General features: G+C 32.6%; 1 protein-coding gene across 3 annotated transcripts in view; it reads right to left on the reverse strand.

Moving 5' to 3' along the window:
• The window catches only part of LOC130666009 (uncharacterized), a 70,919-nt gene that overhangs the window by 53,441 nt on the left and 3,821 nt on the right, over window positions 1–13,657 (reverse strand). For all 3 annotated transcript variants that reach the window (XM_057466639.1, XM_057466641.1, XM_057466642.1), the window contains 3 exons: window positions 1,043–1,098; window positions 775–970; window positions 4–108 (listed from right to left, as the gene is read on the reverse strand). In XM_057466639.1, coding sequence (XP_057322622.1) covers window positions 4–108; window positions 775–970; window positions 1,043–1,098 — 357 coding nt within the window. The remainder of the gene's footprint in view (window positions 1–3; window positions 109–774; window positions 971–1,042; window positions 1,099–13,657) is intronic.

Raw genomic sequence — 13,657 nt, forward strand, 5'->3', positions numbered from 1 at the left:
TACCTGGCACTTGACAATTACATCCGCCGAAACCGTCATTGCAATGGCAAACTGAGTCAAGGCAAACTCCGTTCTGACATTTGGTACCGTCCTCTTTAGTACAATCATCTGTAAAATAATATTAAATAATAAATATATATAATTTATATGTTACTGTAATCCATATTTTCTTATACTACTTGTATGGTATATTTTTTTATGAAATTTAGAATCAAGTAAAGCCGCGGAATGAAGTTGTTTTATGAGCAGTGAGATGTGTGCGTGACTGGCCGATCACAAACTGCGTGACGAGCGTCGGATCATAACGGTAACGCCTGTGCCCACGCGGAAGACTCGGTACAAGTGAGTACAGGCTTACAGACATAGACTTTACTTAGTTACTTACTGCAAAATTACTGAATACACTCGAGTGTAGTGAGAACCATGAGGAAATCAACGCGTCCTCTCATACTATTTTATTTTATGTTTATTTTTTACTTAATAAATAACAATATTTTCAGGCATTTCGTCCAGATTTTTTCCTGGAATTTATCTTCTCATGAACGGCCCGTAATTTAGCAATAAAATTTTACTGTGGGCAATCACGACAATCGTGCAACGAGGGGTCAAGCCACTAAATCAATTCCGCGGGTTCATTGGAAAACTGATGGGCTAGGATGGGATATCATCATCTTCGTCATCAGTATCCACTTATGAGGATCGTGATGACCTCATACATGTGATGAAGATGAAGATGAAGATGAAGATGAAGATGGAACTGGCAAAAAATTTTACCTGAACACTTGAGTATTTGTCGGGCTTCGTCGGCCCCTTGATAACAATCGTTTTTTCCATCGCATATTCTCGAGAGTTCCAGTAATTGGAGTACATCCGTCGATGCGTTTACTTGACAACCGAAGTAACCGTCTTCTAAATTTAAAAAAAACACTTCTCTTTTGGGTCCTCGTCCAACTCCTCTTGCAGAGTCGGCCTAAAAAAATTCGGTTTAATTTTTTATCTTAATTATTTGAAAAAAAAAAAAAAAAAAATGTTTTGTACTTACAGGACATGCTGATAATATTATGTACACCACCAACGGCCAAAGATGTTTCATCTTCGCTGTAATCATAAATATTTAATTTATTTAATTACCGTATCAGTAATTACGGAGCTAATGCTACAGTTTACTTAATTTTCGCAGTAAATAATTATCTTATTTACAGTTTAGCGATTTATTTTTAAATCTTACCGATAATTCAGCGGATTTATGAAAAAATATAAACATTATTTTGAAATAAATGAGATTTAAAAAAAATAATTTAATGATACTCGGGTCTGTTAAATTAAACTTCAGGGTCTGCTGATTTTGCTCATCAATCTTCAGATGCGTAGATAAGATTTTTAAAAATATTTTTTACGATCACAAGTTAATTATCTAGTTCTTCAAACAATTTTCTATAAAAAACCCAAAATATTTCAAAACATTTTTTCTAAATCGTGTCTTGTATTAAAATCGATTAAATATTTTTATTTATTCCCATAACTTTGTCATTTTAAATTCAAATAACTTCCCAACTGTAAACACAATTTAACTTTCGATCTTTCCCAAGGAATCTATTTTCAAAATTAGCATATTTTATATTCAACTAAAAGTCGGTAAAAAAAAATAATTAATATAAATTTTTTTAAGTTGATGTCATGCGATATTTAAGTTTTTTCCGTCGTAAATAAAAGTCTACATGATTATTTTTATCAAATTTATAAACAAATAGAAAAAATCTTGATGTAAAAATTAGAAAAAATATTTACTAAAATTGTAAAAAATTTCGTAACGTAATTAGGTGTAATTGAGACTTTATTGGCCCTAATAATTTTTTTATCAGCCCACATGTGCAGATAAGAATTAAGAAAACAACCTTCAAACTATATGACAAATCCCATGATCACTAAACTTTAGTATATTTATTTAAAATAAAAATAAAAATTAACAGTCTCAGTTATCGCGGTATTTTTAATTATTATTTATCATTTAATTATTCGACCAATTACTCAAAACCACTAGGATACACGAGTACTAGGATACACATGCTATTTATTTTTTTATTATTTCAAATTATTTTATTATTAGATTCTCTATACGGTGCGGTAGGTACTGACGTCTTCACACCTGTACGAAGTAAACATTAGACGGCTAAAAGATAATAATAATAACAATAATGTAACGCTAAGAATGTGGTGATAACGAATATTAGAATCATAGAAATTATCCAGGGTATGAATAAAGCCGCTTTTAATTAACCGGATATTAAACAAATTTAAAAAATGTAGATGAAAATGAAGAAGCTGAACTGCTTTGAAAACATGAAAAAAAAAAACTAAAACAGACCAGAACAGGAAATAATAAACCGGGGGCTACTGGATGCACCTGTAGGTTTCTTATTTTTTTGTTATTTTTTTTTCGTCTTTAATGTTTCTACCTTTTCTAAGCCCTTTTAGTGGCTAGGAAATTACTTAGGTAAAGTGAAGACATAAACTCTTGCACCTGCAAAATCACTGGGTTTTAAAAAGCTATTAAAAAATTTACAATTATAAATATGTTTATTTTTATTACGTTTCATATAAATTTATATCATTAGTCTTCATGACGCAGCTTTTTTTAAATTTTTTCTCAATTCTAAGTCTGTTCCAAAAATACCATTCTTTCTGTTTATAAATTTATATATCTATATATATAAAAAATATATATATATATATATATACTAGATAGTGCCCATGATTTTTGTCGGACCCTAATAAATTTTTTCGGACAATTATTCTATTGCAAATGAGCAGAATCAGTTGAATTTAAAATTGGCGGGAATTAAAAATTTTTTAAAATTCAAAAATTTAATTTCTATGGTTTAATATCCTCTTTGTCTATTAAAAATATTTTTTATAATTTTTACTGATTCTTCAAAAGTTTTAAAACTAAAAAATTTATCTTTCGTTCCACAATTTTTGAACTAAGACATAAATAAATATTAAATGAACTACTTAGATCTAGTTATAAAAAATTAAATGAGATAAACCTGTTACTTTCGCTTCTATAATAAGTAACACGAGTTATCTATATGAATCACCGGTGAATGTATGAGATATCGACATTTATAAAACAATTATTTACGTTTACTTAATAAATCAAACATTTAAAAAATATCTGTTAAGTAAATTAAGTCTCTAATTTCGTCTTAAGACTTAACGCGTCTCGAGTTTTGAGTGTTTTGATATCTTGTAAAAATAATTAGTACCTAAATAATGTTTTTATTAAATTTGTTGTGTGATAAGAAATTTTTCGTCGCCGGAAACGCTCGATTGCCGGATGCACGTGACGTAAAATCAAATGAAGAGTCAGCATGACAGTTCGTATATGCACTGAGTGCAATAAACCATCTGTAGCTCGTTTTGTAAGTTGTTATAAAATAATATAATAGCCAGTTGTTCCATATTTGGTGACATGCTCGTCTATTCATGTAATATATGTATTAAAAAAAATAATGCGCTAAGTTGATCATGATCAATGTTCACATATCTGACGGGATCTTCCTACGCACGAGAGTTGCAATCGATGTCGAGGCCTTTTGACGGGAATTGTAAAAAAAAAGTCATTATTTTCATGGGCAATCTGTTAAATTATTTATTTATTAAGATAATTAATTAATAAATTCATTCATTTATTTATTTTATTGTTTTAAATAAACATAAAATTTTAAATATAACGTGACGTAATTCATTATTTAACAAACGAGTTTGTCATGAGTGAATAAATTAAAAAGGAAAAGTTTCTCAATGACTATGATCCTAAAAATATACATATGTTTTTTTTCAAAATTAATTTTTATATATTTTCTCAAGGATAATAGCGCAATTTATATAATTGCACTGAATCGTTAATCATTTACCGAAAAATAAATAAAATGATGGATTAATGACGAAAATAAATGAAAATAAAATGTTGTTTTAAATGAGTGTATTAACTTAAACCCACGTAAACACTTTTTAAATTTCAAACTTGTCATTTTATCGTCGCCTACGCGCGTACATTTATGGACAAACTTTCAGCTTGATATGAAAAAAAATAAAAATAAAAATAAAATACGTGTCTAAATTCAAAGAATCGAATAATTTTATTTTAATATATATTTTTACTAGCGACTTAATAAAAACTTAAATAAGTATGCATACCGTAACGTAAATACAATAAAATAGAAAGGATGAGCGCATACTTAAATAAAATAAAAATAAATTATCATAAAGGATTGGAAAATTGCATACATCCGCATTTGATAAAATTTCGTAATTTATATTTATATTTATATATATAAATATATAAATACAATTTATAAAATAACTTGAATATCAGCCATAAAGTTAATTATTTTAATAATTAATTATTTTTAATAATTATAATTGTAATAAATATATAAAGTTATGAAGATCTAGAGACTTCCTTATTCTCAGTCCCAGAGAATCTACAGCCAGACGACCCTGACTCTCACTCGTTAGTCTTATCGCGGTAATTCCCGTGGTAATTTGTCGCCTCGACCTGTTACCTGTTATGTCCTCTGTACTCTGTACTGTAATACTAATGCTAAAATTGCTTGTATGCAAGCAAAGACACTCAGATACAACCCACACCTACAACAGCGATTCTAATAAACATATGTCGCTATGTACCAGCGTTAAAAAAATAATAAAACACTCGGATGGTGTCCTTTGTTTATGCCTCCTGTACAAAGTAATAAACTAATTACCTCCGTTTCATAATTAACGGTTTAAAAGTAGAGGGGATGGACTTATGAGGTCATTATCCTTACATCATCAATTAATTATATAAGTTCATTACTCATATCTTTAATTAAATATCTACATATGATTATTATTATTATTTGAGTCCTTGGCAGCCTTGAAGTCGGTTTTAAAAAAATTTCGGTAAAAGTTTGGGTATAAAAAAAATGTGGCTGGATTATGATGCAAATGAGTCAATTATTCATACAGTCAGCTCGTTTACAGTTAATTTAATATATATGATCACAATAAGCTACTTGACTTGTTCAATGACCGGTCCTTGTATTTAAAACTGGTGGACAAACTTATCCTTATTGTTATTCTATTCAACTCCAACTTCTTATAATTTTTCTACTTCTTCTTCTTCTTCGCCTTGATCTTAACTTATGTTATTCCAATACTCTTTTCAGACACGCTTCACGAGTCCATTGTCGAAGGAAATACCCCGACACCTCGACTTTGTCCCTCGAACAAGTACAATAAATACACGAGCAACCTGAGGTACCTGCAGGTGTGTTCCCAGAATGCGGGATAGCTAAAAAAACTAACAATAAATAAATAATCAAGGGGAATAAAAACGTTTAAGTGAAGGAATTACTCGAGCATGTATTATTTTATTTATTATTTAATTTTTTTCTTGTTGCTTCCTTACTTGTATTGCAGGAGAGACAAAGATCTGTACGATAAACTTTTTAACTTTAAGATTATCTTTGACAAGAAAATTCCGATGTTGGTTAATAAATCCTCGAGGACCTTTCGGCGGTACCTTTGGTGTTAACAAGGGGAGGAATAAATTAATCTGCTGGCTATCATCACCACAACTCAATTAATTTAATCGTTATAGTTAAGGATTCAATAATAATGATAAAAATTAGGGATTACCATACGCGTGACTCTTTTTTTTTCGCTATTAACGTTAACGAAAAATAAAAAAAAAATTTATAAGCAAGAGTACCCACGACCTGTGGTATCATCAGAGATCTTTTGTATGCCAAGCACGCCCGTTTTTTATCTTCTCGCTCTTACAACAGCTATAGTCTCTTGTCGTGTAAGAGTGAGAGGAACGTTACCTTGGCTCGCTGTATACCTGAGACTTGAGGCAACATCCGGCATAGCATGGAGCAAAATACGAACTCGCGTGCTCGGTATTACTGTACGGTGTCATAGTAATGTTCAACTAAAACTAAAACTAAAGCCAAAGCCGGAGACAAAACCCAATAGACCGGAGACCAGACTCGATCTCGAGTATTAATCTATTGATAGAAGGGAGAGTTAGATGAAGGGAGTCGTAACAACGCCCACTGGTGTAACACCAATGTAACAGACACGTAAGTAAAGCGAGCGGAGTGTGAGTCCAGGCGAGACTTAAATTTGTTAAAGTGAAAGTCATCAAGTCCCAAAGACTTTTATAGTTTTTAACTAGAGTAGAATGGATTTTTCCCACTACATTGTTTTTGTATCAATAGAGTATGTGCTCTTAAACAGCTGTTCATATATTTACACTGTAAAAAATTCGGAGTGAATTCGGAGTAATTGTGAATTTTATTCGAATCCGAATTCACTTTTTCACTCGGAGCTTCGGAGTTTGAAAAAAAATTACTCCGCATACGGAGTAAATTGGGAGTTTGTCTTTTCAGCGGAGTAATTTCGGAGTACTCTGGATTTTATTTTACTACAATTCGGAGTTTTAATATAAAAATAAACCCCTCTGGAGTTCACTCCAGATTTAATCCGCGTTCACTCCGAAATTTTTTACAGCGTATTATTAATACTGTAAAAATTCAGGAATGATTGCGGATGTTATTTAAATCTGATTTCACTCCGTCACTTGAAGTTTCGGAGTTTGAAAAAAAATTACTTCGCATACGGAGTAAATTGGGCGTTTGTCTTTTCAGCGGAGTAATTTCGGAGTACTCTGATTTTTATTTCACCCCAATTCGGAGTTTTAATATAAAAATAAACCCCTTTGGAATTCACTCCAGATTTAATCCGCGTTCACTCCGAAATTTTTTACAGTGTATTATTAATACTGTAAAAAATCGGGAATGCTTGCGGATGTTATTTAAATCCGAATTTGCTCCGAATTTACTCCGTCAAAAATAACTCCGCATATGGAGTAAATTGGGAGTTTTTCTTTTCAGCGGAGTGAACTAGATTTTAATTAAATTCGCATTCACTCCGATTAGGAGTTTTAATATTAAAATAAACTCCCCTTTGGAGTAAATTTCACTCCGAGTAGATAAAATAAATAAACAGCCACCCGCTCCCCATTCACTCCAAATTAAATCCACGTTCACTCCATTAATTTTGTACAGTGCATGAATAATAACTCTTTAAATTTGTTAAATGACTTTTAAATTGATGGTTTCATTGATTGACGCGATCGAAATGATTGAATGGATGACGAGGGTTATCATCATGACGATTACATTTAGATTTAAATTGACAAATACTCGAATGTATATAAGTATATATATAAATATAAATAAAATATAAGTATAAATCTATTGCATGCAACTCTCACGACACAAAGACGTATTACCTAGAGGATTTACGACGCCGTAAGATAGCGAACTGACTCAAGACCACCGTCCTTCTGCACGAGTACGCGATTACCGCGTACAGATCCACGCGTAATGTCTATTATGGCATTACGTGATGCTTATTATTGTCGTTTATAGCAAACACGTGTCTTTTAATATACAATTATAACCCGACTCATCATCGACACCATCATCATCATCATCATTATTCTCATCTTTGACAGTTAAATATTTAATGGCAGAAGCTTCTTGTTTTACGAGTTCGTTTTAAATAAAATCTTTATGCATACCAGAGCACGGTGTACTAAACATTGCATCAGATGATGAAACTTTATTGGGATGTCGTGAACGTAGGCTGGGTAGTATGGAATGGAGTGTAAGGCCGCAAGATAACCAAATATGGAAGGAAGTTGTGTGTCGTGTATTTTGTGTGGACTCTCTTGTACTCGTTTATGTTATGTGTGTTGTGTGTCTTTTCATTAGCTTGGTGACTACACTCGAGATAGAGAGTCACTCTCTGATGCAAGCACAAGCATTGAACTCTCCCGCCTTACATTACTCTCTTTACCAACAGCATTTGTAACCGTACGTTTCGATCACGAGGATTGCTATCCAGTTATGGATTCACTTAATGAGAACGATTCATAAATCCTACGTAATTTTCATAATCGATTGTCATTATTAATTATACTATTATACATTTTATTATTTATATTTAAATCTACAAATAATAATAATAATTAAATTATAAAGTTTATTTGATATAATTAACTAAAAAAATTCATCTCTTTCGTAAAAAAATTGTAAGTCAAAAAAAATTAGCGAAAAAATTTAACTATATGTCAATATTGCAATAATTTTTGTTAATTCTATAATGAATTTCTTTTATAGTATTAAGGTCTGAAGATGCAGACTGTAAAAAATCGGGAGTGACTTTGGAGTGGAGATGGATTTTATTTAAATCCGAATTCACTCCGTCACTCGGAGTTTCAGAGTTTTTTTTTTAATTATTCCGCATATGGAGTCAACAGGGAATTAGTCTTCGTAACGGAGTAATTTTAGAGTATCCTGGATTTTATTTCACTCCAATTTGGAGTTTTAATACAAAAATAAACTCCCCTTTGAAGTTCACTCAGAATTCACTCCGAAATTTTTTACTTCATTATTACTATACTGTAAAAAAACGGGAGTGAATTCGGATTTTATTTAAATCCAAATTCATTCCATCACTCGGAGTTTCAGAGTTTTTTTTAAATTACTCCGCATATGGAGTCAACAGGGAGTTAGTCCTTTTAACGGAGTAATTTCAGAGTATTCTGAATTTTATTTTACTTCAATTTGGAGTTTTATTTAAAAATAAACTCCCCTTTGAAGTTCACTCCAAATTCACTCCGAAAATTTTGTACAATTCATTATTACTATACTGTAAAAAAACGGGAGTGAATTCGGATTTTATATACAGAGTAAATCGAGAGTTTGTATTTTCAGCGGAGTGATTTCATAGTGATCTGGATTTTATTAAAATCCGCGTTTACTCCCATTCAAAGTTTCAATATTAAAATAAACTTCCTTTGGAGTGAATTTCACTCCGAGAGAATTCAATAAATAAACAGTCATCTTCTGCATTCACTCCAAATTTACTCCGGATTTAACCCGCGTTCACTCCACAATTTTTTTACAGAGCATAGGTTTAGTGAAATATTATCAAGAATGAAACTGAAAGGTATCGGATGTACCTGTTATTTTTTACAATAATAATAATTATTATTTTAATAATGACCTTGTACTAATTAAGCCGGAAAATATATAAAACCTGATTTTTTTCAGTCATGGGTACGGAATAAAAAAAAATGTGTTGAATAGATAATTGATTAATATATGCTTGGTCATGTATTAATGAATTATTTAAAATATTTTCTCACCCTCGGATTTAAATTGAATGAAAAAATTTGTACAGTTGTTTGTACATATATGGCTAATATATTTGTTATTATTATTATTATTATCATTATGATATATTTTTTGTTCTCGTTATTCATTTATAAAGGAGCTGAGAAATCTATTTAGTATGACTAATCTTGGATGAGATCCAAGCCACGTTTTCACCAATCATCCAGGTCTATTATTCATTCAATTGACGTCGTGTGGCTGATGTGAAACGGTAAAATACCAGCAATTTAAAATTTAAAATTTTATAATAGAAACCAACAACAACAATAACACGACTACAACAAAAGATATTGTTATTTAAATATTTTCGCTACAAATCTGGTTAATTATTTAAATTACCCGATAAGAAAAAGATTAATTTCCGTGGGTGGCTTAAATCCGACTACTCGAGAAGCGTCGACGTTGTCGTTGAACCCACGTGCCTCGCCCATTACACATATATATTATATATTATTTATTATTATAGATATTACGTGATCAATGTAATGTACATACGTTTATGGACATGCCGACGAAACGATGAACTAGTAACTTGTGTAATTATAAAATCATATATAAGATGATATATTATCAATAAGTAGTAAATTGATGAACACGTCAATTCAATTTAACTTGAGCTTGTTCATTTACTCTTAACAACATGTCCGCTTTAATCTATTATCAAGGTACTAATTATTTTAATTACAATCAAGTCAACTTCGAGACTTCCTTGTTGGAAAAAAAAAATAACCGACGAGTTAAAAAAAAAAAACTAAAGTTGTTTAAATAAAACTTGTGAAATTGTCATCATTACATACTAAAGTATTAGTTATTCGTTAAAAATAAAAAGTTAAAATGATTATTCAAGATTGAATGTACGTGGAATACGGTAATAAGTGAACGAATAATGATCAAATGTCTGCAACGGACATATATAACCTGGTATCAGTATTACTTTAGGTATTTTTTAAAGAAAACTATCTTTGAGTAGCAATATACATATATATATATATATAAATATATGAGATAGTAAATGGTTGTTGTTGTTGTTGTTGGGCTTGGGCGCAAATCTGCAGGCACGGAGAAGCGACCTCCTTGAGAACGGTCCTTGACTCGAGGGCTCAAGCAAGAAGAAGAATAAGAAGAAGTAGAAGAAGAAGAAGAAGAAGAAGAAGATGAAGAAGAAGCGTCGTGAGTGCGCTTGAAAAGGCACAAGATTCCTGGGTAGAGTCGAGGGAATGTATAGATATTTATATATATATGTAAGTATGTATATGTATAAAGTAGACAAGGCGAGGTGGACGGTGAAGAGTATGAGCAAAAAGAAGAGTAGGAGGACGAAGATGGCAATGGCGCCTACGGGCAACTACAACTACAACTGGAATCCTACACTAGCAAAGCAAATTCCTAGAGCCCTAACATTAAACTTGGCACAAAGGTATTGTGTATTAAGTATTTAACATTATGGCAAATTAAAAGTATTTAAAATGTTGTAAGTGGGGCGAGTTGAGCGCTGTCGCATTATAAAAGACCATGACTATAATCGGCAATGACCAATCAACCGCACCTTGGTACCCAGGTACCACTTTCACGCCTCTCTTTATTCATCTCTTTCTGCTGCACTGGGCGTTAAGTAAAAATCCAACCAGTTTAATGTTGGCTCACTTAGACTTATATTGGTTGCTTTGAGTGTATGCGGCTGTGAACTCGATGACGCGAGTCACTAAGGAATCCCCGAGAATCGGGCTTACGTAAAGTTTTGTGAGCTAAGTGTGCCATCAAATACGGCTAGACAAGTCTAATTTTCTCTTTTTTTATTTCACTACTCGGCTGGTTGTGCTCTTGGTTTACAAAGCTAGAGATTATGACGGCGAACAAAAAGTTTATAATGATTATGATGACGCCAGTGTAAGAGTGTCTTGACTTGAGACTTGGGACCTGAGACTTAAATAGAGAATACAGAACAACCGGAAAGTAAAACGCCATATTGCGGTCGCACGACTGGAGGGAATTCGCACGCAAGACTCTCTAACTCTCTTTCAACTTGATGGACGTGTTTTGCTCCTGGTACGCTCTTATAACATCATGAGCTATCGCGAAAGGCAACTTTGTTAGTCGTTTGAATCTGGATCGATGGAATTTATGATAAAAAAACATCGATACCACATGCATACATAACTTATTTTCCCTGTCATCCTTTTTCAATGATTTTTTAATCGAGTCCATCAAGGTCCAGGTCTAGGACATGAATAAGAGTGATAAGACGGTCTTGTAAGATGCCTCCGAGCAGGAAGCACTCAGCCAGCGATCGTGGGATCGTTCATCAACGATCGAAAACTACTTCCGCCGATCGTGTGTACTAACGCACGAGAGGGAAAACTAGATTTTCTGGTTTACAAAAAAGCTAAATGCATTCCCGTACCCGGTTACCACTTGTAGTGCCGCGGTAACTCCAAAAAAAATTATGCAATCAAAGGTATAAATTAGTACCTAGGGTAAACATTTTTTATCGACACCACAAGCAATCTAGCTCCGTATCGGTTTTTCTTTTTACTTAAACATCCAGATGTTCTCTCAATCCCCTTTTATATTTTATAAAAAATATTTAATTATATGAGAATATCACACACATATGTAATAAATAATAAAAATTCGAAGCAATAGTGGACTTCAAGGCCTGGTATTTACAAATGAGGATCTATCGAGCGTGCGAATCGTGTCATTTTCTTTCTCCCGAGGCATCTAATCATCACAATAAGAGGATAATAACGCGCACAATTTATTAATGTGCGCTCTGTACTACAGATTTAGCGGCATAAAAAAAAACAAGGCTATGACTAGTAGGCGGCTTATATTTACTCATCTTCCGCTCGAACTCAATATGGCCAGATTTGAAGCCTATAGATTTCCCCTTCACTTTGATCACCGATGCTAATCATTACTGACCACTCGTTCGTGTCGTATTAAATGCAAGGACGCGGCCTTTTTAAATATACTATCGTCACATTACTTGTCGATTTATTACCTGGTTTAGTAAATAATACTCGACAGGATTTAAATAATAAAACCCTCAGTCCCTGTTGTGTATATGAAGGAGAGCCCCCGTTCCCTTTCGGCTTCTTTTAGTGACACGAGTCGATTTAACAACAGCCGGCTCAAATTACCATCGTTACATGATCCAGCTCACATAAGTGGATATTTAAAAAAACAACTAAATTCACGGGAGAACGCTCTCGGGCTGCTGGACATCGCGCCACACATCGCGCATCAAAAAAAACGTTGCCGCAATGAGTTAATTATTTCATCGTTGCATAATTTTTCCATCAAGATGCGCAGGGCCGGGAACAAAAAAACCAAAGAATAATAGAGAGATTTTTTCCTATTAATTAATAACGTAATCAGTAATCAGTAATTAGTTTTTTCAAATAATGAGGGCAAGTAAAGAAAGACGACCTTCAAAATCTAATGTAAGCCATTTCTACGATACTCCCCGATGATTTGCACGCACGCGTAGGCATTACCCACGCATTTGTGCTGCTTTTTGTTTAATTACTTTACACCTCTTGTATGCAATCCTTTATTATAATTTCTGTCTTGTAATTCTTTATATACACTGTAAAAAATCCGGAGTGAATTCGAATTGAAATTAAATCCGAATTCACTCCGCATTCGCTCCGCCACTCGGAGTTCCGGAGTTTTAAAAAAAATTACTCCGCATGCGGAGTGAATTGGGAGTTTTTTTTTAGCGGAGTGATCTCGGAGTAACGCGGATTTTATTTCACTCCCAATTCACTCCGGTCCGGAGTTTTAATACTTAAATAAATTTATATTAATTTATATTAAACCGCTAAACAATGTGTGTATGTGCAAATGTGTGCGTGTGTGTCTAAATATGTGTGTGTATGTGTGTGCGTATCAGCTGATCAATAATGTAATACGCGAGTTTTTACTTCGATTTTATTGAGTGGAGCAATTTTTTATTAATAATATTTTCAAAACTCCGTTCCGGAGTGAATTTCACTCAGAGGGGAGGGAATAATTAAAAATTCATTCACTCCGCATTCACTCCGGATTTAATCCGCATTCACTCCGCGAATTTTTTACAGTGTATCACTTAATATTTTTTTTTTTTTATTGGACTTTCATTTAAAATTAAAGACTTTTATTTATAAATTATTATGTCATTGGTATTGTTCTGCGCTCACTTGATTTACGTGATATTATTTTCTTCCTATTGTTTTCTCTATAAAACGAAGACGGAAAAATAAGATAAAGAAGAAGAAGAAGAAGAAAATTGACGTCATCGAGTCCTTATAAAGAATTTTAAAAGGATTACATCAGTCCCATAACTCTCAAGTCAAATTTACACATGATCTTAAAAG

The sequence above is a fragment of the Microplitis mediator genome, chromosome 3 (genome assembly GCF_029852145.1).
Source record: "Microplitis mediator isolate UGA2020A chromosome 3, iyMicMedi2.1, whole genome shotgun sequence".
Classification (NCBI taxonomy): Eukaryota; Metazoa; Arthropoda; class Insecta; order Hymenoptera; family Braconidae; genus Microplitis; species Microplitis mediator.